A 26,869-nucleotide genomic window follows, 5' to 3' on the forward strand; every position below is an offset into this window, starting at 1 on the left:
TTACACCTGTGTCCAGGTTTGAGCGAGGACAGGTACATTATTCTTTAACACACTTTATCTTTGGCAGCACCCTTTTCTGTCCCTCATATTGCTGTCCCTTGCTTCCCTCCATTGAGAACAGCAGAACACAACACCTAAACCATATCCTTTCATATCCGAGTTGGTGGCAGCCAGGAGAAGAGCTTAATCAAGCCACGTAGGACTTTTTCTGGATGATTTCCCATCTGTCCTTCTGATTTCTACCCACAGTCCAAACCAAAGGACAGTGATAAAGAAGGAACTTCAAATTCCACCTCTGAAGATGGGCCAGGGGATGGATTCACCATCCTGTCTTCCAAGAGCCTTGTTCTAGGGCAGAAGGTAATAAAAAGAATTATGCGGCGCTATGGTAAAGCATGACTGAATTTTTATAACCCACGGTTTATCAGCAATGATGCCTCATTCATCCCTGACTCCCCTAATCCGATTTTCGCTTTGGTCTTGTATTATTCATGTTTAAACTAAAGAGCAAGGACAACGTCTGTGTTGTGAGAGTAAACATGTTCTTTAGTGCTGAGAATTGTTCACACTGATGTTTGTCAGCCAGAAGTGAGCAGAGAGCATCTTTCCGGTCAGCAGGTAGGATGGCATTACTGGTTTTGCTAGAAATTCCCCAGGCCCAAGTTATTTCTGTGCCCACCCAAACATTCATAGCTAACTTTCTCAAATAGCCTTTCGGAGGTCTCTCTTACATGGCTCAATGTAATTTGTCAAAGGAAGAAAATAGAAATATGTTTCCTGAATATTCCTGGTGTTAGAGATGAATTATTTGCCAGTAATTTAGTCTGCTTGCCTTTCTCGGCTGCAGAAAGAAAACAAACAGGGCTATACATTGAACCGTCTTCAGCAGCACAGCAGCATAGCCAGACATGCAAATAATTCATTCCCACAGCATAAAGTTTATGGGAAGGGCGATTTATCTATCAAGTCAACTGGGGCTGAAATAAGATCCAGGAAGAAACAGTTATATCTCTGGTGGCTGAATGTTTGCAGCCTGACAACAGTACAGTGTGAACCTCTATTGAAGCAACTGGGAAGAACATGTTATAAGAAGAACGTAAAGGTGGCAGGTTCCTAATTCATCACTGATGAAAGCAGGGAAGCAAAGAGGTGAAATTTATGTCCCCTCTAGACCGTCCGTAGTTACATGATGCTTTCTCTCATTTATCTAGGAGAACATAAAATCCTTGTTCACATGGGGAGATGATGGAGAATGCCTCCATTCCACTCAGCTATGAGTACATAATGGCAGCATTTCACATGTGTAGCCCCAACAATGTGGTCCCCAGAAGAAGGCAAGGTGGCCAGACATAGGCAGGTTGGGATCCTGGAACCCATCACTTCTTTCAAGCAAGGTCATCAGCTTTGCATCCCTCCCCCAAAGGTCTATGCTACTGTGGGAAGAATGCAGGGAACTGAAGGGAAAGGAGAGGGTAAGCCCTGGGCTTCCCTTGCAGGAGCCACTCAAAGAATATGTCACCAAGCGCCAAGGCTACCCAGATTAGGAAACGAAAGCATAGGCTATAGGGAAAGGAAGGGGAGGGGAGGTCGCATTTCTGCTCCCGGAAGAGGAGATTTGCTGCATGCTGCTAACCTCAGAGCGAAAAATCAAATCCACTGAGCTCAAAAGAGCCTATTGAAAATGAGACACCTAGGAAACTTGAGACAGTTGTTCCGTGTACAGCCCTTTGTATTGACAATTCAGTATAAATAATTGAGAGAATTAGTAGATATGATGTAACATATGAAGATTTTTAATAGGATTTAATCTTTCCCACACTCTCCATCTTTTCTTCCTAATGCAGCTGTCCCTGACCCAGAGTGACATCAGCCATATTGGCTCTATGCGAGTAGAGGGCATTGTCCACCCAACCACAGCCGAAATTGACCTCAAGGAAGATATAGGTAAGGTCCTGAGACTTTGGTAGAGGTACCATAGTATAGTCTACCGTTTGTGCAAGTTCTTATGAAGTTTGTCATTGTCAACTGGATATCCCCATATCAAACTCTGCCTTTGTATGTGCTTGAACAGCATTACAAGAGAGTAACTAATTTTGTTTCAAATCTGCATATTTTTGAAATTTTTATTGAAGTGTTATATACAAACAGATCATTAGTGCACAACTTGGTGAATTTTTCTCAAAGTGAACACAGCTTTGTAACAAGCACCTTTATCATGAACCTTACCAGCACCCCCAGAAGTCCCCATCTTCCCTGTGCCCAGTCACCATTCCAGGCATGAGTACCCACTATCCTGTCTTCTAACAGCATAGATGGGTGTCATCTGTTTTGGATTTTATATGAATGAAATCATGCAGTACATCTTCTTTTGTGTCTCACTCCTTTTGCTCAACTTTGTATTTGTGGAATCCACCCATATTAATGTGTGTGGCTGTAGTTCAATCATTCTCTTTTTTTTTTTTTTTTTGCTGTATAGTATTCCACTGTAGGAATATGCCACACTTTATTGATCCATTCTACCATTGGGCGTATTTGAATATAGTTTCCAGTTTAGACTATAATGAGTAGTACTGCTTTAAACGTTGTTATACATGTTTTGTGTAAAACTCTACATATATTTTAAGCTTTAATATTGAGAACACCATTGGTAAAAAAGAAATCGAAATCTGGAAAAAGTTAGGCTGTCTTTAAGGCATGAGCTATTGCCAGGCTACGTGGAGGTGCATGGGAAGGTAAGCTATTGTCATGCGGGGCAGCATGCAGGGTCCTGGTCCTGCTCCCTACGTAAGAATGGAGGATATGGCTAGGCCAAAAAGGAACACCCACGGAGCCATAGATAGGGGAGTCACACCACTATAGTCTTGCTGGCGGCTGGGTTGGAGACACAGGAAGCAGGAGCCACATGATCCGCAACCTGCCGTCCACTTGTCTCTGCCAACCAATCTCACTTGCTAGCTGCAATCCGCCGTGCTAAATGCAATCCGCTCTTTCTAGCCCATCCACCATCTTCTTGCTAGCCCCCATTTGCTGCTAGCATAGCCACGGCAGTTATATTAGTGGCCAATGGCTCACTGGTTACAACTGATGGCCCACTAGCCACAGCTGATGGCCATTAACTACCCGAGCCAGCACCTTTCCACATGAGGCCGAGAGCCTGGAAACTGCACTCCTGGCTCTGTCCCCACAGCCATCAAGGGCACTAGAAATAATAGCATACAACTTGGCCACCATCTTACACATTTTCACAAGACAGAAGAAGTACCTTAAACATTGCATTGAAAGAGTGAAGTGAGACATTCTCTCGATTGGACAACCAAGATGGCGCAGTAGGTAAACGCTGTGTTTACCTCCTCTCACAACTACATCAAAAATTACAACTAATCTACAAAACAGCCATCATTGAGAATCGCCTAAAATCAAGCTGAACTGAAGCCTTTCAACTAAAGACTTGCAGAAAAAGCCAGACTGGTAGGAAGGTCAGAAACGGCACGGGCTGGTCCCACAACCACGTGTTACCATTAAAGACCAGGAGGGCTATTTCAGCTATGGGGGTCCCCCCATCCCTTAAAGGAGCTAGAGATACCAGCCCCACCCCAGCCCAGGGTTCCTGTGTGGGAGAGAGAAGTCCCCATAATTTCTGACTGTGGAAACCAGCGGACATTGTGACTGAGTGAGACCGAGGGCGGCTGTACTCACAGGCTCTCCTCTTAAAGGGACCGCGCATGGACTTACCCACCAACGGAATCACTCGCTCTGAGCTCCAGTGCTGGGGCAGCAGCAGGAAAGGCAGCAGGGACAAATGGTGGGGAATTGAGTTGTCTGGCTTGGGACGGGGGCTGGAGAGGCGGCTTTCTCCTGGACAGAGGAGCTGGCAGAGGCCATGGTTTCTTTGTTGAGCCTGCCCCCTTCCTGGCACGTGAACACAGATGGCTGACATTTCTGAGTCTCCTCCATTCGTTGGCTGCTCTGGCGATTTGAGACCTGTCCCCGCCCAGCTTACAGGCACACCCAGGCTGCTTCCAGGGCTTTTTCATGCACACCACCTGCCTTGGCTCAAGCTGCAGACTTTCCTGGGGTCTCTCAAAGGTTTGCAGGACCCAGACAAGCAGCATCTGGCTTGAGCGTGTCCTGTACCTCTGGCTGAGCAGCCCTAAGCTGGCACTAGTGGCATCCGGCCTTGGTTCGCGGCTGGGCCTCTCAAGGCTCTTCCAAGCACAGGATGGGCTGCAGACATCTGCAGATTTCTTTCTGGCTCCCCGTCATGTGGCGTCTCTGGTCCCACTCCCTGCATAAGAACACAGGATATGACGAGGCCAAAACGGAACACCAACAGCGTCATGGATGTGGGGTTCATACCACTATAGTCTCGCTGATGGCTGGGCTGGAGACATAGGAAGCAGGAGCCACACGATGTCCAATCCGCCGTCCGCTTCTTTGCCAGCCAACCAATTCACCACCCCCAGAGTAGCCACAGAAGTTATATCAGTGGTTAATGGCTAACTGGTTACAGCTGATGGCCAACTAGTCACAGCTGATGGCCATCTACTACCTGAGCCAGCACCTTTCCACGTGTGGTCGAGAGCCTGGAAACTGCTCTCTGGGACTCTGTCCCCACACTCTACCCCAACAGGGTCTCGCCTCACAATCTACGCAACAAGCGTCTTCCGAGAGGGGCCCTGTGTCTTATTAGCCTATATGCACCTACAGGCGGAAAGAAATAGTAGTCATAGGAACCAACAATGGCAAATCCCTTCCATCTGGGAGGATACATGCTAGCTTTTTGTCCTGGGGAAGGAGGGTCACTGCCACCGGCACCTTTCCCAGTTTGTGGTACCAGACTTTTATGGCAGTGCTTGGGGTCCCTTGCATAGTTTCAACATGTAACAGAACAGGGGACCCCATAATAGGCCATAACGAGAGCACATAGGTTCCCTGCAAAATCGTTCCAGTATCGGATCCTCCGTATACCACAGTCACTTGTGGTGGCCACTCGGCCACTACCCCTTGTGTCACTTGCAAATCATGGGTCAAACAAGCCCCCCATGGGGCTATCAGGCTCAACCACTGACAGTGGGGGCTTTTGACCCACCAGGGCCAACTCCATTGCTGCCATTCCCCTGCTTTTCAAGCATGTGGGTGCTGGCAGCAAAATGTTTCCATTTCTGCCATAGCCTGGGTTTAACAGAGTCTCACTGGTGGTAACTTGTAATTGAATGGGAGCGGCCGTTCGATATAGCAGAGCTTCTACTGCTGCGGGCCCTCCCTTCCATGGTCTCTCATTCAGGATTCTCAAGATGTCCCACAGACGCGAGACCCAGTCGCGCATCGTGGGAGGGTGTTTTGACACCCGGAGGCCTTGCTTCAAAAGGCCACCGTAGCATTCAATCATGCCAGCTGCTTGTGGTTATACGGGGTATGAAACAACGATTGCACGTCCATCTTGGCCCCCCAATGCTGCAATTCTTGCCCTGTAAAATGAGTACCCCTGTCACTTTCAGTGACTTAGGGGCGCCCATAGAAGGCACACAGCCGTGTAAGAGCGACCACCCGCAGCCGGACACGGCCAAGCAAACATCAACCCCGTAGCAGTGTCCACTGTTGTGAATGCATATATTGCATTGTGGGCTTTAGGCAGGGGTCCAATGTAATCCACTTGCCAGCGAGTGAGGGATTACCCTCCCTCACGTAATCTGCTGTGTCTCCCAGGGGAGCCTCCGCCTTTGGGGGCTGTCCTGGGCACAGATGGCACAGTCATAGCAGGCATCTGCTATCTCCTGCCATTTCAAAGGCAGGCCCCAGCATCTGCTCACCTGCCACATGGTTCGGCTTCCAGCGTGCTGCAATTTCCTATGCAGCCAATGGGCCACATCAGTGGCAGGGGCCCGTTCTAACCATCGGACCCGTGCTAGGGCATCTGCTTCATCATTACCTGGGGACACTAAGGGGGAGTGACCTGTGACATGCATTAGGGTCACCTCCTTTCTCTGCCCTAGGTCCCAGAGGTCCTGCTACATGGCTTGACCCCACAGTGGATGGTGTCCTACCAACCAGTTTTGGTGTTTCCACGTAGGGAGCCACAACGTTAGGCCCTGGAACACCGCCCAGCTGTCAGTACAAATAAATAGGGGCCCGGGTTCATGGCTGATTATCATCCACTCAGCCCGTAGCTCAGCCCGCTGTCTACTTTGGCCCGTCCCAGTATCAAACCAAACGGTGTCTGTTTTGGGCTGCACACCAAAGCCATCCAAATGGCTGCAGCCCCTCGGCTAGAACCATCAGTATACCAGGCATCTTAAGGTACAGAGGCTGTCCTTCTCTGTAGGGTGAGGGCTCCAAGTCCTCCCCCCTAGGAAGAGCGCTTGGCTCAGCCTGGGCTATAAGCTCCACAGGCCCCAGGACCTGTTGTAGCTCTGTGCTCAAAGGGCTTGAACTAAGGGTGCTACATTGCTCCAAGTAGGCACCCCACTTGGCAAGGGTGGTGGTCTGTGCCACCCCCATTTTGGGTCCCCGGGTCCACGTAGAGACCCACCCCTGTATGGGATAAGTTGTTTGAAACAACACCTGTGCCGTTCCTGTGATGGCTTCTGTGGCGTGGCTGCATACACAGCAGCCAGCTGTTTCTCTATTAGAGAGTAGCGGACCTCCGCTCCTTTCCACAGTTGGGACCAAAATCCCACTGGTGACCCAAGACGCTCTTGCCATTGCCAGAGGCCCCATCCGTACCCCTCTTGGGTGACATGAACATCAAGTTCAAATGGGCGGCCGGGGTCCACTACTTGCAGAGCCTGTGCCTGCTGCACTGCCCGTTTTGTGGCAACAAAGTCTTGCTCTATAGCCTCTGTCCAATCCCATGAGGCCCCTTTTTCATCATGTTATACAAGGGCCTTGCCATTTGTGCTAAATGGGGTACACACCCGCTAATACCCCAGCAGGCGCAAATACGTCTGCAGTTGGGAGACGTTGGTCGGCCGGGGAAATGCTTATTTTTTATCAGTGATCACCTCAGGTATGACCTTTGTCTTACCGACCACACAACACACAAAAACTTGACGGATAAGCCAGGGCCTTGGACCTTTTCCTCGTTCACCACCGAGCCACCTGAGTTCAGGTGGTGGAGAAGAGAGGGAGCGCCTTGCTCTAAATCTGAAAGAGAATCAGAAGTTAGTAAAATATCATCAACATAGTGAAACAAGGCCACAGAGGACGGGTGATCCCACTGTGCCAAATCCTGGGCCACGAGCCCGTGGCAGGTAGTGGACCTGTGCAAGTATCCTTGTGGAAGGACTTGAAAAGTCCACTACCGCACGTCCCAAGTAAAAGCAAACTGCTCTTGACACTCGGGTGCAATGTCAATGGAGAAAGAAGCATTGGCCAAGTCCACTACATAGTGATATGTTCCCAGGCAGACAGTCAGACGATCCATCAAATCATGTATTGAAGGTACTGCCGCATGCAAAGGTGGTGTTACCTTATTTAACTCCCTATAGTCCACAGTCATTCACCAAGTCCCATCTGGCTTCTTGACAGGCTATACTGGGGAATTAAAGGGACTGTGCATTGGCCTCACAATATGTGCCTTCTCCAATTCCAATATTGTACGACCAATCTCCTCCTGTCCTCCTGGCAGGCGGTACTGTCACACTGTAACCACGCGCCAGGGTTGTGGCAACACTTGAGGAGGGTGGTGAGTGTGCCCGCGTGTCACCGCTTTCACCACCCGGATCCGGAGACGGAACTCTCCTACCGACGTCTGTAAGCTGAGGCCATGTAGCACATCCACCCCTAGAATATACTCCAGAACGGGGGAGACATACACCTTGTAGGTGCGAGGGGGAAGCCTTCCTATACCCAGTGGTAAGGAAACAGCTTTTACAGTCACAGTCTTTCCGCCGTAGCCATCAATACAGATTGCTGGTCTGGGTTACAGTTCTGGGTTCCCATAAACAAGACTGCAGTCTGCGCCAGTGCCAACTAGGGCCAATACCCTCTGCACATTAGAAGGGGACCAATGTATGGACAGTTCCACGTGGGGCCTCCAGCACCTGCTCATCCCCTCTGACCGGGTACCTTGCCTCCTCCCACCCCTAATCAAGCTGAAAGGAGTCGGCCTCAAGCGGCTGCATGAAGTCCTGGAGGGACACGGGTCGCACTTTCCCAGACTTCCCCTTTGGGCTTTGCTGGAATTGCTGTTCTGGACGCAACTGTTTCCAAAGTTCCAACAAGAGTGCATTGGGTTGTCGGTCTATTTTCTCCCGATCGACCCCTGCTGCCAAGAGATCACACCACATCTGTGCATGTGTTACTCTCTGAGGCCCGCGACCTCACTCCTTTACTTTCGATTTGGGCTTCCAGGTCTTGAGTGCTCGGACCTCCTGTCTTAACTTCCCTCATTACTGGCTTTCAACATCCCCCAGGGTGGCCATGAGGTGCTAACTTCATGGATTCGTCACCCTACATAAGGTGTAAGAATGGCAACCAAGGATCCAAAAGCACTCGCAGGTGCAGTATCCAAAACCAGATCTCTCATGCTGGTTGTAAAATGCTCGCCATCTGAGCCACGCATATTAGGGTTGAACATAGCATGTCTCATACCCATTTCACAGATGATTTGAGTAAGTTCCGTATATAACTGCCAATGACTCACAGTGTCTGGCAGCTCGCCAGCCTGTCCCCATACGGTGCGTACCGCAGCAGTGAGCCACTCCATTAGGGAATGGCTGCCCTGGTCGTGGGCCAACCTATGGCAGTTCTGTAACCTTTGTAGCAGGGACAGATGCACTGTCACGAAGGCTAGCTTTTCCATCTCGCCTGGGGAGCAGAGAATGCTGTCTGCTCCCTCATCCCATAAACGTAACAGCCAAGCCAAGACTGGCTCTCCAGGGCGTTGTCTGTACCGCCTCCCCAGCTCCTGCAACTCAGTGGGAGTGTATGGGGTGTAGGTTGTGAACTCAGTCACAGCTGGGTTGCCGGCAGCAATGCCCTCGGGGCCCAAAGGTTGCTCACGTTTTACCCTTTGCTTCAAGATTGGCCGGGCTTGGGGGTTGGGAGCTACATTGTCTCCACTCGCTTCCTCTGCCTCTGCCTCAGAGTCTCCACTGTGGGGCCCCTCTTCCAACAGGCGGACCCGAGCTTCCAGCACCTCACCGGGACTGCAGGTCCCGCACCTGGGCTATTCCAGCAAGAGCTTCCTCCAAGTTATGATGCAACACGGTGAGGACCTCCTCTAACTGGTGGTCCCGAGCTTCCAGCGCCTCCCCCCAGGGCTGCTGGTCCCGCACCTGAGCTATTTCATTAAGCGTGTCCTGCATGTTAGGATGCAACGCAGTGAGGCACATCCAGCCCACACGGCCAGTTGTACCCTTCGCCTCCTCCAGCAACCGCTCAGCTAGAACCTGCAGGGTCCTCTCCCCGCTGGCCGGAGAGCCATCCATGTCCTTCCACCCCTCCTCGGGGGTCCAACACCTGAGAACAGTGGGTACCGGGTGCCACACACTGTGTGGGGGCCACCTGTCCTCCTGCCCAGAGTCAGACTCCATTCCTACCTGGCTGGAATCCTACTTGCCACGCCAGGTGTCCGAGTGGGTGGTGGCCTCGGTGCAAGATGTCCACAACCCTCGGAGCCTACAGCAGCAGCAGGTTACCAAAAGGAAGGCGACGCCTTCTATGGCCAAGAGGGTGGTGTGCCATCCGGAGGCTCAAGTCTCCCAAGCAGACCGCTCCTCCCATTCCCGGCACCACTCCTCACGGGCCTCCTGAAGCTGAGCTTTCACACTTATAAACTGCTCCATTACCCCTTTGGGGATTCTGGCTAGTGCTGTACCCTGCTCGCTGCACCATGTGTCATGTAGGGTCTCTGGTCCTACTCCCCACACAAGAACATAGGATATGACGAGGCCAAAAAGGAACACCCACGGAGCCATGGATGGGGAGTTCATACCTCTATAGTCTCGCTGGCAGTTGGGTTGGAGACACAGGAAGCAGGCTCCACATGATGCGCAGTCCACCGTCTGCTTCTCTGCCAACCAACCACCTCCCAGCGTTGCCACAGCAGTTATATCAGTGGCTAATGGCTAACTGGTTACAGCTGATGGCCATCTACTACCTGTGCAAGCATCTTTCCAGGTGAGGTCGAGAGCCTGGAAACTGCTTTCTGGGACTCTGTCCCCACACTCCTGCTAGGTGGCCCCAGGTGGGGCATGTGCTGTGGCTAAAGTAGACCTACAATGTATCCCCTCCAAGGTAATCCTGGGGCTGGCGCCCCCAGTGGCCAGCTTCAAAATGTGCTGGAGCATCACCCAGCCACTCAAGTACGACACACCCAAGGGGCGGATTGGGCAGGCACCACGGTGCTGCTGAGGCAGGTCCTGCTCTGTAGCATCAGCCCCTGAACAGCAACCCTTCCACTGTAGTCAAGGCCAGTCCTTACAACCAGTGAGCCCAAGGGTCAGTCCCTCCCACTAATGTGCAATTATCAACCAAGGCTCAACTACAAGTGGAGGGCACACACAACCCACAGAAGGGACACACTTGGAGCGCACGGCTCAGGTGACCAGAAAGACTGCAACACTGAATCCTACAGCACGCCTACTACATAAGGACACTCTACGAAGACCGGAAGACATAGCAGCCCTACCTAATACATAGAAACAAACACAGTGAGGCAGCCAAAATGGGGAGACAAAGAAACAAGAAAGAACAGAACAAATGAAAGAACAGAACAAAGTTCCAGAAAAAGAACTAAGTGAAACAGAGATAAGCAATCTATTAGATGCAGAGTTCCAAACACTGGTTATAAGAATGCTCAATGATCTCGTAAAAATGGAGATGGAAACTATGAAAAACGAACCAGTCAGAAATAAAGGATACAATAATGGAAACGAATAATATATTACAGGAAATCAACAGTAGATTAGATGAAGCAGAGGATCCAACCAGCGATGTAGAAGATAAGGTAGCAGAAAACAACCAACCAGAACAGCAAAAAGAAAAAAGAATCCAAAAAATTGAGGACAGTTTAAGGGGCCTCCGGGACAACATCAAGCGTAACAACATTCGCATTGTAGGGGTACCAGAAGGAGAAGAGAGAGAGTAAGGAATTGAAAACTTATTTGAAGAAATAATGACAGAAAACTTCCCTAACCTGGTGAAGGAAATGGACATACACGCCCGGGGAGTACAGAGAGTCCCAAACAAGATAAACCCAAAGAGCCCCACACCAAGACACCTCATAATTAAAATGCCAAAGGTTAAATACAAAGAGAATCTTTAAAGAAACAAGAGAAAAGCCGTTAGTTACCTGCAAGGGAGCCCCCATAAGACTATCAGCTGATTTCTCAACAGAAACTTTGCAGGCAAGAAGGGATTGGCAGGAAATATTCCAAGTGATGAAAAGCAACAACATACAACCAAGATTGCTCTACCCAGCAAGGCTGTCGTTTAGAATTGAAGGACCAATAAGGAGCTTCCCAGACAAGAAAAAGCTGAAGGAGTTCATTATCACCAAACCAGTAGTCATGGGGATGGAGGCTATAGCACAAGGAATATAGTGAACAATATTGTAATAACTAGGTATGGGGCCAGATAGGTACTAGATCTATGAGGGTGATAGATGGGAATGGGGTTGGGGGCAGGGTGAAAAAGGTGAAGGCATTAAGAAATATAAATTGATAGTTAATACAGTATGAGACATATAATCACAATATTGTAAAGATCATGTAAGCTGCCAGATGGGCACTGGACTTATCAGGGGGATCACGTCATAGACCATGTAGATGTCTGATCGATGCGCTATACACCTGAAGGGCTGAATATAGTTGAATGTCAACTATAACTAAATATATAGGTATATATAGTCCCGGGATGTGGAGTACAACGTAGGGAAGATAGTCGATGGTATTGTAACAGCTACATAAGATGTCAGAGGGGTAGTAGGGTGGGGGGAGGGGTTATCACTTTATGAGGGGTTTAAATGTCTAACTATTACATTGCTTTGTACACCTGAAGCTAATTTTTTTTAAAAAGAATAAATATATACCGATACAAAAAAAAAGGAAGGAAGGAAGGAAGGAAGGAAGGAAGGAAGGAAGGAAGGAAGGAAGGAAAGAAAGAAGGAAGGGTGAAGTGAGCAAAGAAAGGGCCTTTTCCCTGGGATGCAGGGCTTGCTTCAGAGGTAGGTGACTTGCGGCAGTGGCTGGTAGTTCTGCCCTACATGGTAGCACCATGGGCCCCAGGCTTCTAGGCTTACTTATGTTTCCCACTTGGCATCAGAGGTCACTTACTTTGCTGTAAAGGAAGTAGGACAGCCCTGAGGGGAAAAAAAGAAATTCATTACAGAGATACAGGACTTCTCTTGCAGAGAAAGAGAGAGGGAGAAAATTCCTTCTTCACTCTTCAAACCCAGCTCAGGGCCTACCAACTGCCAACTCCACACCTCTGTGGGAAGACGCCCCTAGTGGCCTTAATCTTGAGCTCTGTTTTGAAGTGTGTCCCAGCTTCTCATGAACAAAACAAGTGGCACTGTCCTAATCTATCATTCCTACAGTTGCATTTTTATATCAGGAAAACAATAAAGATATTTCATTTTATTTTTAAGTGGCAGGGTAGTGGTTGAATAGAAAGAGTTCTGGTATTGGAGCAAAGACTGAAGCTCAGGTCCCAGCGAGGAGGTTCTGGAGTCAGCCTGGGTCTGTGTCCTGGATTTCATGGGTCACTTCCTAGATGTGTGACTTTAGGCAGGTTTCTTAACTCTCTGAACCTGTTTCTTCACCTGTCAGTGAGGGTAACAATAGTACGTGACCCATGGAGGTGCTGTGAAGATTAAATAACACATGGATGGAGCTTAGCACAGTGCTGGGCTCATAAGCATTTCATAAATGACAGTTTGTATGTTGCTGTATTGTTAGAAGGGGTCTCTCCATGATGATTCCATGCTCTGCCACCCTCACCCAAACCATTAACCCCATGCAAATAAGGTTCTGATTTATTCTTTTTAAAACATTGTATGCTATTGCAGGAAAGAAATAGCAGAGGAGTGTAATGAAACCCAAGGCACTCGGTTGTAATAATTATCAACCCATGACCAAGTGTTTTTCAGCTCTGTCCCCTCCCCCGCCTCCCCAGACATCAGATCATTTTATCTGAATATTTCTGAATAACGAAGGCTACTTTTTTAACAACATAACCATAATACCATTATCAAACCCAAAATTAATATCATCAGTGTTCACATTCCAGTTGCATCATAAATGTCAATTTTTTTTTTTAATTTGCTTATTTGATTCAGGATCCAAATAAGTCCACACATTGCAGTTGGTTAATAAGTCTCTTACAACCCATAAGTTTTGGGAGGTGTATTGTTTTTGTTTTTGTTTTTGTCTTTTCAGTTTATTTATTTATTAGTTGATGTAGACGCTTAAAAAGATTCAGGTTCAAAAACTTTGGGCAAGACTACTTGGTCACAAATGGAATATCCTCCCATCGGGACATAGGTAAGGCCGGTTAGTTGCCCCCATGGACGCTCCTATTCTATGTTTATCTGTTCGTTAGGGGCTGCAAAGTGGGGATGTGCTAATTCTAGCATTCCTTCTTCATCGTCACTGGAATGCTTCCACAGAGAGTCCCCTCATCCACCCTCCAGGCTGCTTTATTCTTAGATGTCCTCGTTGCCTATTACATGTTCCCATCTGGCCCCTGACCTGAACGCAGAGAAGCTGCTTAGACCTATTTCCCCTGATTCTCAGCATGGACTTGGTACTAGCTTTGATTACATGGCCTCCTCCAGGCTTCTGTGACCTAGCAGATCAAAACTGGCCAGGAGTCTGAGGGCCAGAAAGGACACTTAGAGGCACTAGGTGTAGCCTGCGATCACCATTTCCAAATTGCGTTGTTGAAACCCAAGCACGCTAATGAAGAAACCCCGCCCCCTCCCCACCCCAGGAGAGTGACTGCTGTAATAGACATTTTTCCTAACTGACCTGCACAAGGCACTGTGGCTCTCCACATATACTTGAGTGTCTGAGTGGGGAGTGGGGAGGCCCCTTCGCCCAGCCTCTAGGGAAACCTCTGAACTGAATAATAATAATAATAATAATAATAATAATAACTAATAATAGCCACGAAGAGAGAAAGCTGAGACTTGCCCCCGACATTCAAATCACCAGATTCAGTAAAAGATGGAAATACATGAGAGGAAATTCTTCACCTCCCGCCCGAAAGCAACAGTCATACTGGTCTGAACAAAACACTCACAAGTCATCTCAAGGGCATCAGGGTCCCCTGGGACATATACATGGGGTTCCTGCTGGGCCAGAGGTAGAGTCCTGCCTTCTCCTGGGGGTTCCACTTGGCCTCTGTAGAAGCACAACCCTGAAATATTGAGTAGGGAATTGTCCTAACATCAAGGACTCAAGGGATCTCCTAGCAGGAAGGGCCTTAGCTATTAGCCTCTCAGATCTCTGCATTTTTCCATTGAAAATCGAGGCCCAGATGGGGGAGCAACATTGCAGGCTGCCCTGGGCCTGTGTCTATCCTGTGAGCCCAAGGACTTGGAACACGTTGGTGGTGGGGAGATGGGAACAGGACCCAGAGCTCTCCCCCCAGAGCTTCCTGCTGAGCCATCAGTCACTTTGGTCCTGGGCTCCCCATTGTGGCTGCGTCCCCAAGGGTGCCTCTGGAACCAGGCTTAGGAGCTGATGCCAAGAGGGTGTGTGAGATGCCCCCCAGTATAGGGTGCTGCCGTCAAATCAAGACATTGAATTTAACCAACACAACACAGGTACTGAGCCCAGAGAAGAGAACACTGGAGCCTCAATTTAAAAAAAAAAAGGTCTTCAAGAGTCATGTCGTGAGACTGCTTTATGGCCAAATCACCCCCTAAAAAGGTCTTTTAAGAGTTTGCTAGAATCTAAGTTCTGCTGGACAGAAGCCAGAGACCCCTGCCATCAGTGACCACTGGCAAACCAGGATTTCCGTTGCAAAGTTTGATTTCTCCTTTCTAAGCGTGGTTTGTTTGTTTTCTTCCTGGCTTACCGAAAGTATGTCAAACAGTATAATTAATGACCTTGAAACGAACAACCACAATTTTGTTCTCCTTCACAGGTAAGGCCTTGGAAAAGGCTGGGGGGAAAGAGTTCTTGGAAACGGTAAAGGAGCTCCGCAAATCCCAAGGCCCTTTGGAAGTTGCTGAAGGTGAGTGTGAACTGGGCCCACATTCCCAGCGTAGCCTCAGCAACTCCCTCCCCAGCTCCATGCATATTCAGTTTACAAAGCAAAATACGACATAACTAATCAGAAAGCTATTTTTTTAATTTGAGCAGGTCCATGTAGATCATTTCAGATGCTTTGGGGACTATAAAGTGTCTGGACAGTTCAAGCCAGTTTGCATCAAGCCACCCCAAAAACGGTTTAGAACTATTGGTTAACTTTATGTTAAGCAGTCATTCCCCTCCCCCACCCCTGGCAGCCACTAATCTCCCTCTGTCCCTATGGATTTGCCTGTTCCAGGCATGTCATATAGAGGGAGTCATACAGTATGTGACCTTTTTGTCTGACTTCTTTCACATAATTTTTTGAGGTTCATGCATGTTGTAGCATGTATCAGAACTTGTTCCTTTTTTTCGCTGAATAATATTTTATTTTGTGTATCCATTCCTCACTTGCATTGTTTCCACCTTTAGCTGTTGTGAAGAGAGCTACCTATGAATATTTGTGCACAAGTTTTTGTTTAAACAAGTGTTTTCAAGATTTTGAGGTAATTTTTTGGCAAGTGAGTCCTACTTCAAATCTATGTCCCCACCGACACCACTGGGTGGTGACCCCAGTAACCATGGAGTCACTGCCAACTGCTACCCTGATGGGGGGGCTGCAAAGACAATAAATCCCCCTCCTGCTCTCAAGCACTGGCCAGTCTAGGAGGAAACGCAGGCGCATCCGTGGGGCACAGAGAGAGGGAAACAGGACTACAAAGCTCGCCCTCTGCTTGGGGGAGTAGGGAAGGCTCCATAAGGGTGTAAGACCCACTCGGGGACAAGGACCTCGTGGCCTTAAGGGTATTGTGTGTGGGAAGGTTCGGGTCATGAGTCAGCAGGGAGCAACGGGTAGGAGACCCTATGTAGACAAGAGGGGCGCCTTTGAAAGTCTGAGCTGGAGACTGTCGTGATCTGATCTGATTGTTGGGAAAGTAATGGGGGCGTCCAGTTAAGAAAGAACATGAGTCCACGCTTTACAGTTTGCACCCACCACTCCCCATACATACAGCAATAATAGTTTCTTTTTTAACATTGTAAGACAGAGTTACATTGAAATAGAAGACAAACCTACCTGTGCGCAGGGATAGGAGAGCTGCATGTGGCAGCAGCCGGGAGGTCTAAGCTGCAGACACTGGGCTCCAGGCCTGCGGATATGCAGAACCATCAGGATGGTGATGGGACCGGAGTCATCTCACTTTGGGAGGGTCCTAGAGGCAGGCTCGGTGATGGGTAAAACTCCCACAGCCTTTAGTTCTGACCACCACCCAGGGCTGTAGCTTGTGTGAAATCTAGGGTAGCCAAAGGGAGCAGGGAGCCCCTCACCCAGGCCTGGGGCCACACTGACCACTGGCTCAATGTCTGGGTCTACTGCACCCCTACATGACCATGACACACAGCCCTGAATTGGCCACATAAGGTTGGTCTGGACTGGGGGTGCTGGGGGAGGCCCCAGCAAACTGCCTGGCAGGGTGGGAAGGAGAGGAAAAACGGCTGCTCTACACAGAACGAGAGGCTCCAGCACACCTCAAAACAGAGTCCCAGAGGCGGAAAATAGTAGGTAGAGAAGCAGTATTTGAAAAGATCATGGCTGAAATTTTTTCAGAATGAAACCCATGTGTCCTCAGGTTGAAAATGTTGTGTATAATACATGAAAATAAATCCAAAGCCTGGCCCATCGTGGTGACACTTCAGAAGTTCACAAATCAAGAGAAACCTGAAAAGCAACCCATAAGTAAGGGCAGATCATTTGTAAAGACTGTTCTCTTGATGGTGGACTTCTCATCAGCTACAAAGGATGCATGGAGACACTGAGGGGAAAACCTGTCAACCAAGAATTCCACGTTACCTTGTTATTATTCAAGAGGGGAAATGAAAGATGCACAATTTCAGACCTGTAAAAGCTGAGGGTCAGAAATCCAGAGACATTCACTGAAAGGTCTGTGGAGGCCTCACTGGGAGAAAGAAATGAATCCAGGAGGAAGGAGAAGGCTGCAGGGAACAATCCTGAGCTAAGAAATTGGTATAACTCTTGTTAGGCCTAAGTCTCCGTGGCCTGGGGGTGGTAGTTACCTGGAAAGAAGGGACTGGTGGAGGTGAATCTGGAAAGGGGGATATAATTCATCAGGTTCACTTAGGTTCAAAACACCATCACTTGTCAAATATGCCCTATTGCATATACCATTAAGAAAGAACAGATTTCCAGGATGGGGTGTGTAGTAGGAGACTCCACATAAAGCCAGGACACGTTCAGTTTCAGAACAAGCACGACATGAGCCCACCATGCAGAAAGGGCAGCAGGTGTGTATCTTGACCTTGGCATTGGGTGGACCAAGGGGGAAAGAGCCTCACTAGAGAATTTGAACAATATGCCAGGAATCCTACAGATTTACAGCAGAGTCCAGGGCAGCCCAAAAGCCTCAGGCAGGGAAATTAGTGGGAGTGGGATATGATTTTGGTTTGGTAGTGTCACCAGGTGACATAGAAGCAAATGCAACTTCTCTCTGGAAGAACTCAGCTCAGTCCAGGCTGACAGTGGCTGTAAGATGCATCCTGATTTCAGCTGGGAAGCTGGATGGGTCAGGGTGGGAGGTTGCGATGGAAGTAAAGCAGATGGGCCTGGAATGAGACAGGTCTGAGGAAACCGACTGGAGTACCAGTGACAGAAAGAGAGAGAAGGGAATTGCATTTCGGGAGTGAGTGATGATTTTGTTGGGCACATGTCCAACCCAGGTGAACACCTGCTCCCTGTGGGCTCCTCAGGTATGTAGAGAAGATCAAAAGACAACCCCTGTCTAAGGGAGTGCACGGCCAAGTGCCGTGGCTCTCAACTTCCGGAGGGGCCTAAGTCACTGGCATAAGTCCTGCACCAGACCTGCTAAGTCAGGATCTCAGGGTAGGGGCTGGGGGTTGGACATGTCTATCTGTTAGAAGTCTAAAAGCAATTGTATTCATTTCCTATCGCTGCTGTAACAAACTACCACAAATATAGTGCCTTCAAACAACACAGATTTACTCTCTTAAGAGTTGTGGAGGTCAGAAGTCCACAAGCAATGTTAAACTGAAATCAAGGTCCTGACAGGACTGGCTCCTTCGCAGAGAAGCTGTTTCTTGCCTCTTGTTTCTAAGCTGCTACATTCCTTAGCCCCTGGCCACGTCTCTCCAATCTCTGCTCCATCATCACATCACCTTCTCCTACCTTGACCTTCCTGCCTCCCTCCTATGAGGATAATCTCCCCATCTCCAAATTCTCTCACTGAATCACATCTGCAAAGGCCATCTTGCCATGTAAGGTAACACTCACAGGTTCCAGGGAGTAGGGTGTGGACATTTGGGGGACGCCATTCCTCAGCCTGTCACAATCACCAGAGATGATTCTGATGGACCTTTGATTAGGAACCATCGTGAGTAGGTAGCCGGACCGGGCGAGTAGGTGGCAGACCACATAAAAGTCACGTACCGTCGCATCAGCTTTGAACGCATTTATCTAAAGCTTGTGCCGACTGCCCAAAGCAATTCTGACACAGCTTCTGCTCTCTGTAAATGTACAGTCCCCATCAGAAACACAGAATGTTGTCCTGTCAACTTCCCTATCACCTCTTTGTCTGCCCCCCACCCCCACATACCCATCTAACAGGTACATGTGAGTTTCCGCTTAGCCCCCTGACTCAAGGTGAAGACTAGGAAATAACCTGCAGCATTTCTCTCCCGTCACAGCCGCCGTTAGCCAATCCAGCGGACTTGCAGCCAAATTTGTCATCCACTGTCACATGCCTCAGTGGGGCTCTGACAAATGTGAAGAGCAGCTTGAAGAAACCATCAAAAACTGCCTTTCAGCAGCAGAGGACAAGAAGCTCAAGTCTGTCGCTTTCCCACCCTTCCCCAGTGGCAGGTAAGAGAGGTTCTAAGTTTATTCTCCCAGCCTTCTCCCTGGAAACCAGGGCTCTCCCACTTATTCACATACACTCTGGCCCTTCCAGGACATCACCAAAGGCTGCCATCGCATCCGAGCATGCTGGCCAGGTGACAGAGCAAGAAACCCAGTCTCCATCCTTCAAAACACATTGAAAGAGGCAGCTCTGGGGGGAGGGGAAGGCAGGATTCTTTTTTGAGAGTTAAAAGCCCACATTCCATCCGGCTGTGCCTGTCTAGGACACATGATCAGAAAACATCAGGCTTGAAGGCCTTGCTATTCAGTGTGGTCCATGGCCCAGCAGCAGCAACCCCACCAGGTGAAAGTGTGGACTCTCAGACCCACCCTAGACCTATTGCCTCAGAATCCCCCAGGGGATTCCTGTGCTGCTCTGGGGGGCAGGAGGGCCAGGAGACTGAGGCTCTGACATTCACACCCAGAGAGGTGAAACACTCTCACCTAGAATTTGCTTTTCGGGGTTAGGAGAGATGATTGTTCTAATGATCACAGACCCCAATTTGGTGCAAGAGCAGTATTTCCGGTAAGTAACGAGGGTATCTGCCCTCACAGGCAGCATTTCCTCTCCTCATATCCACTCATAGTCAAAGCAAGTTAGCGCTTTAATTTTGAACACCCTCTTGAAAGAGATGGATGCTCCTATAACATAGATGGCATTTGCACGCTAAAGACGTTCTATTAAAGTCAAGTCCTAGGAAAGCTAAGAGGGAAAGAAATAAGAGGCCTGGCTTCCTGCTCTAACCCTATCCTGACCTAAGCAAGCAACACTGGATCTCCACAGCCCAACCCAGAGGCTGCAGGCCGAATTCTTTGCATAGCTGGGACCACGTGCCATGATGTTCTGAATTAGGACACTACATACAAGTGAGAATTCACATTAGGCAGGCCCATCCTGTACCCGCTCAAGGGGCTTGGTGGCTGATCCCAAATAACCACGACAGCTGTGTCCCTGGAGGTTGGTGCCATGGCACACCCTGGCAGACAGATCAGTCATGGCTTCCTGGTGCTTAGGGGCCTGCACGGAGTCAGCGCTGCAGAAATGACATTTGTACAACTATATGGGTTGATGAGAGAAACATTAAGTGCATGAAAAAGGAATTATGAAGACACACTTTTGAGCACACATTTTTGCCCTTTAATAAATAATCTGTTGATCACATAAACCAGTTTTGCAGGAGCTAATAAAACCTTTATGTACTTTTTTGAAGACCAAGTATTTGAAATGCTGAATGGTAGTGTTTTTAAAGCTGAGCTCAACTTGAGTTAGACTACATAGATTCAAGTACAGGGCACCACTCAGAGGCCAGCCGCATGACCTTGACTAAAACAACTGCCTCTCTGAGTCAGTGTGGCACCTGGAAAGTGGGGACGTGTCCTCTGCTTGTTCCCGTCCCCAGGTTGTTCCTCTGACTAGTGTCAAAGGAGATCATATGTGAACCAGCCTGCCCACAGAGAGACCCCATGCGATGGAAACCAGGGCCAGTGCCAAGAAAAGAAAGACCTGCATTAGCCCCACCTGGGCTGAGTTACTCCATGGGTCTCGGGGACCAAAGTGATGTGGGCTTTTCTTTTCCTTTGGCACAGAAACTGCTTCCCCAAACAGACAGCCGCCCAAGTGACCCTCAAAGCCATCTCAGCCCACTTCGACGACTCGAGCGCATCCTCGCTGAAGAACGTCTACTTCCTGCTCTTTGACAGTGAGAGCATAGGCATCTACGTGCAGGAGATGGCCAAGCTCGACACCAAGTAGCCGCCCCAGCCGCGGCTGCACGTTCCGGCAGGAGTTGGAGGACGAGCTGAGTCACAGGAGCAGGTTTTATTTTTTAAAAGCAGAGGAAAGGTGACACACAGGAGCGGAAGGCAGCTGAAGGGAAGCAGGTAGCAGAGGCTGTGGGAGCAGGTCCCGCCCACCGAAGGAGCCCTTTGTATTTTATATTCTTGTTAAAAAGAGCCTCAGTCCTAAAAACCAGGTCTCCATGAGGGGTTCTTTCCATGTTTTTTTCCTGTTGTTTTAGAACTTTTTAAAAAAAACAAACAGACTTCGTTTTAGATTTATAGCATTGACTTTTACACACACACACACACAAAAAAAAAATCCTTTCAAAATTCTTACGTCTTCTGTTTCTACTTTTTGCAAGGGAGGAGGGCATAAAAGTGACTCGGGCTTTGTTGGTTGTCTGTATTCAATTATGGAGAGAAGAAAATTAGAAAGGCATCTCACTGGTGCTTTTCGTTTCTGTTTTAGTGCCCCCACCCCCACCCCTATAATATCTGTATCTACTCCTAAAAAAGTTTTGCTTCAGGCTTTTTTCTGTTTTGTTTTGTTTTTAAAGAAAAAGAAAATGAAAGGAAAAAAATAAAAGATCCAGTGTCTTTCTTACAACATATTCTTTTATTGCAACATTTTCCTCAGTTTGGAAAAGTGTGTCCCCATGGGTGGACGTGTCTAAAATGTTAATAGAACAAGGCCTGTCTCTAATAGGCTCAGACTCCTGCCTTGCTAGGCTCCAGGTCAGACAGCACAAAACGGTCTGTGTTTCTCAGTCAGCAGGTCCTGCTTCCGGAAGCGGGGGGGCCTCGTTGGCCTTGGTCCACAGGAACGCAGCCTTGGGCGAAGCGCCGGTGGGGCAGCTATCCTTTGTGAGAGAGGCATATGTCTCACTTAGGCCTGGGGCACAGCCCAGAAGGGACAGACTGATCCCCATTGAGGTTGGTGTCCAAGGACTCTGGCCAAGTACCCAGAGGCCACCGTCAAAAATGGGCAGGGAGAAACAGGGTGGGTAGGGGCAGGACCTGAGTTTATTCAGATGAATCCGTCACCTACTTCTGCTGTACAGAGTTGACTTTTGTGATCCAAAATAGGATCTTCCAGATTGGAAGTTCTCTCCCAAACAGATGAGTCATTTATATACCTTAACATAACTGGTGGCAGGCATTACTACCACATGGCCAGCGCTCCAGATAAGTGACATTAGGGTTGGCCAGGAAACCAGAAGCACAAAACCACAAAGGTTCCCTCAAGGTCCCCCAGCATCAGCTGGAGTTTTATCATTTACAAATTTGTCCATGACGGTAGCCTGGAAGCACACAGGGGCTCACCTGCTGAACCCCCCCCCCCCCTCCGCTCGATGAGTGTTACCCATATGGCAGCCCACTCAAAGGTTATGTTAGCTTTTCCTTAAACACCTCCAGTGACTGGCAGGCCAGGCTTTGGTCTTAAATCCTGTCAGCTTTGCAAAAATTCACCGTTAGAATGGGCTAACCAGGACGTAAATTTTTCTCTCTTCTTAAATATAACTTATGATATATTATCAGGATCTAAAGATGGGAATATAGAAAGTTTCATGAAGATTAAAGACTGTAGAGACTAACAGTTTAAAATTAGGCGCCTGTTGAGCTATGGGAGATCCAAGATGGCGGAGTAGATAAATGCTGTGCTTGACTCATCCCATGAACACATCAAAATTACAACAAAATTATAGATCAACCTGAAGAACCATTTAAAGTCTAGCTGAACAGAAGTTTTACAACTAAGGATATAAAGAAGCCACATCAAGACCGGTAAGAGGGACAGAGATGCAAAACGAGCTGGTCCCAAACCTCCATGTGGAGGTTGAACACTGGGGATAGCTCAGCCACACAGGTTCCCCACAAAGGAACAAGGGGCCCCACACTCCCACACCAGGCTCCCCAGACCAGAGCACTGGGCTGGGAGGAGGACCCCCCCACAACATCTGACTGTGAAAAACACTGGGGATTCTGACTGTCAGGGTAGGACAGAAGGCTGTGGGAAACCCAGACATCCTCAAAAAGGGCCCGCGCAGGCACTCACCCTGGGCTCCAGTGGAGGGACGACGACTCTGGGGGCGTTGGAGACGTGAGGAGAGACTGAGATGTGTAACTTCGGGGTGAGGACTGGAGGGACATTCCCCATTTTCCAAGTGTGGGGCCCTCCCGTGCAACCGGCAGGCGGACGCCATCTTTCCTGTGTTGAGCCCACCCCCACAGGCCAAATCTAAATCTGATTGGTCTGGTGAGCTACGCTCGCTCCACCCTGCTGACTCACCAAGATCCTGGCTCACCCAACTCCTTACCGCACCAGGCTTTTATCAGTGGCTGAACCTTATGGGAACTGGCAGGTGGCAGCAGGTCTCATAGTGTCTTGGCTTTTTGCAGAGCTACCCCAGACCTGGTACTGGTTGGTGACAGACATCCTCAGTTCTCAGCGTGGCCTCTCCCACATGCCTCCATGTGTAGCACAGGCAACGACCAACCCTGTATCGCTTTGTAGCTCCTACCAGGTACTCCCTGGCTGGTCACAGGTGGATGACCTGGGCCTGCAATGGAGCCCCTCACAAGAGGCCCCAGAACCAACATACTTGGAGGTTAACTTCAGACCACAGCAGAGCACCATCCAATTGGCCCCACAAGTGGTACACACAAAGGGCAGTCTTAACAGACACCAGACTTCCTGGGGGCAAATCCCATTCTGTGGGGGGTATGCCTCCCACAAAGCAACCCATAAGCTGTGAACATGGCTGAACCCCACAGCCAGTCAGCCTGAGGGTTAATACCACCCACTGACAGGCCAACAGCAACCGAGGCTAGACTATAACAGAGGGTGAACACAGTCCACACAAGGGACACTCCTGGAGCACCCAGCTCAGGTGACCAGGTGCCACTGGGCCCCACAGGACCTCTACGACATAAGGCCACCCAGCAAGACTGGGAGACATAGCAGATCTACCGAATAACAGAGAAACAAAAAAAGAAAGGCAGCCAAAAATAAGAAAACAAATGAAAGAACAGGAGAAAGAACAGGAGAAAACTCCAGTAAAAGAACTAAATGATATGGAGGCAAGCAACCTACCAGATACAGAGTTCAAAACAGTGGTTCTAAGAATGCTCAGGGAACTTAGTGAGAACTTCAACAGAGAGATAGCAATCATAAAAAAGGACATAGAAACCATAAAAAAAAATCAGAAGTGAAGAATACAAAAACTGAAATAAACAATGCATTGGAAAGAACCACCAGCAAACTAGATGAAACAGGGGACAGAATCAGCGATTTGGAAAACAAGGTAGCAGAAAACACCCAATCAAAACAGAAAAAGGAAAAAAATTTAAAAAAAAAAAAAAAAAAAAAGGATTGTTTGAGAGACCTCTGGGACAACATACAACATAACATTTGCATCATAGGGGTACCAGAAGGAGAGGAGAGAAAGCAAGGGATTGAGAGCCTATTTGAAGAAATAATGACTGAAAACTTTCCTAACCTGGCAAAAGAAATAGACATACAAGCCCAGGAAGCTCAGAGAGTCCCAAATAAGATGAACCCAAATAGGCCCACACCAAGACATATTATAATTAAAATGGCAAAGATTAAAGACAATATTTAAAGCAGCAAGGGAAAAGCAGTTACCATGTTTCCCTGAAAATAAAAGCTAACGGGACAATCAGCTCTAATGCACCTTTTGTAACAAAAATTAACACATTTTTTGCGGGAAACGAGTAAACTTGTCATATTGCTTTTTATACCAAAGCGCGGGAGACGAGAATAACACATATTTTGCACCTCTTTTTAAACTAAAACACTGAAAGTTTCATAGAAAAATATCAAATAGATCGAAAGATATGAATATTTTACGGAAAGTCTAATTTTGGCGAGAAAATGTCAAAAAAGCCCCGCAATTTGGCGGGAAAATGCCCGCTTACATTAATATAAGACCCGATCTTATATTATTGTAAATTATATAGTAAATAACATAAAAAACATAGTAAAAAGACCAGGTCTTATATTAATTTTTGCTCCAAAAGACGCATTAGAGCTGATTGTCCGGCTAGGTCTTATTTTCGGGGAAACACCATAGTTACCTACAAAGGAGCTCCCGTAAGACTGTCAGCTGATTTCTTAACAGAAACTTTGCAGGCCAGATGGGATTGGCAGGAAATATTCAAAGTGATGAAAATCAAGGACGTACAACCAAGATTACTCTACCCATCAAGACTATCATTTAAAATCAAAGGACAGATAAAGAGCTTCCCAGGCAAGGAAAAGCTAAAGGAGTCCATCACCACCAAACCAGTATTAGAAGGAATGTTAAAGGGACTTCTTTAAGATGGGGAAAAAAATACATAAATAACTGCATATCTATCAGCAATTGCTTTCAATGTAGGTGGATTAAATGCTCCACCATAGGGTGGCTGAATGGATAAGAAAATAAAATTCTTACATATGCTGCCTACAAGAGACTCACTTCAGACTGAAATACACACACAGACTGAAAGTAAAGGGATGGAAAAGTTATTTCGTGAAAACAGAAACAAACAAACAAAGCTGGAGTAGCAATACTTATACCAGACAAAACAGACTGTAAAACAAAGGCTATAACAAGAGACAAAGAAGGACCCAGTAATTCTTCTTCTGGGTATTTATCCGAAGAAACCCAAAGTGATACTTGGAGGGGACGTGTGCATCCATATGTTCATTGCAGCATTGTTTACAGTGGCCAAAATGTGGAGGCAGCCTGGGTGTCCATCAATGGATAGATGGATAAAGAGGAGGTGGTACATATATACAATGGAATATTGCTCAGCCATGGAAGGGAATGGATTTTTGCCATCTTCAGTGGCATGGATGGACCTGAAGGGTATTGTGCTGAGTGGAGTGTGTCAGACAGTGAAAGACAGATGCAATGTGATTTCGCTTATATGTGGAATCTAAAGAACAAAATAAACAAAGAAGACAGAAACAGACTCATAGATACAGAGAACATTTTGCTGTTGCCAGATGGGAGGGGGGTTGAGGGGTAGGGTGAAAAAGGTGAAGGGATTAAGAAGTACAAATTAGTAGTTACAAAATAATCGTGGGGATGTAAAGCAAAGCACATGGAATATAGTCAATAATATAGTAATAAATGTGTATAGTGCCAGGTGAGTACTAGATTAGTCGGGATCACTTCTTAAATTGTACAAATGTCTAACCACTACGCTGCGCACCTGAAATTAAAATAATATTGAATGTCAACTGCAACTGAAAAGTTAAAAAGCGGGGGAGGAAAGATGAAGGGCAATAAGAGGTCCAAATTTCCAGGTATACAACAAATTTCCAGGTATACAACAAGTAAGTACAGAATAGGGAATATAGTCAATAATATTGTGATAGCATGGTACGGTATCAGATGGTTGCTGGACTTATCATGGTGATCACTTTTAGGTATATAAATGTTGAATAACTATTGTGTACACCTGAAACTAATATAATATTGTATGCTAACTATATTTTTAATAAAAATCTTTTTAAAACAATTAGGCTCCTATTAATAATCCGGGTGTTATAGGATGTATTGGCTTCCCCGCTCCTTGAACAATAGGAGAGGTTAGGGTGCAGGCCAGGCCTTCTCTCCACTCCAGCCCCCCTTCCTTAGCTGGTCTCACTTTGCAGGCCCTCCTTCCTGACCTTACAGATGGGATACCAGCCACCAGGAGACCCAGCTCTCTCCCCTACTCTGAGAGCTCTGAATGCCACACCCTGTGAGCACAGGCACGCACACATCCTGGGGCAGAGAAGGCCAGCTGTGCCCTCCCCAGGATCAAGTGAAGCATTCAGCCAGCAAAGGGCAAGCAGACCTTTCAAACCCAGAAAGAATCCTCTAGGGGTGTCTTTTGTTAATGTCTGTCTCTCTCTCCATTTTTG

The 26,869-nt window shown here is 47.9% G+C and overlaps 1 protein-coding gene across 1 annotated transcript in view; it reads left to right on the forward strand.

Moving 5' to 3' along the window:
* The window catches only part of MACROH2A2 (macroH2A.2 histone), a 63,968-nt gene extending 42,412 nt beyond the window's left edge, over positions 1-21,556 (forward strand). The window contains exons 5-9 of the mRNA XM_019712459.2: positions 250-360; positions 1,845-1,944; positions 15,097-15,186; positions 18,960-19,134; positions 20,758-21,556. Of these exons, the coding sequence (XP_019568018.1) occupies positions 250-360; positions 1,845-1,944; positions 15,097-15,186; positions 18,960-19,134; positions 20,758-20,923 (642 nt within the window). The 3' untranslated portion in view covers positions 20,924-21,556. The remainder of the gene's footprint in view (positions 1-249; positions 361-1,844; positions 1,945-15,096; positions 15,187-18,959; positions 19,135-20,757) is intronic.
* Positions 21,557-26,869: the final 5,313 nt, after the last annotated feature.

Source organism: Rhinolophus sinicus, linkage group LG07, assembly GCF_036562045.2.
Source record: "Rhinolophus sinicus isolate RSC01 linkage group LG07, ASM3656204v1, whole genome shotgun sequence".
Taxonomy (NCBI): Eukaryota; Metazoa; Chordata; class Mammalia; order Chiroptera; family Rhinolophidae; genus Rhinolophus; species Rhinolophus sinicus.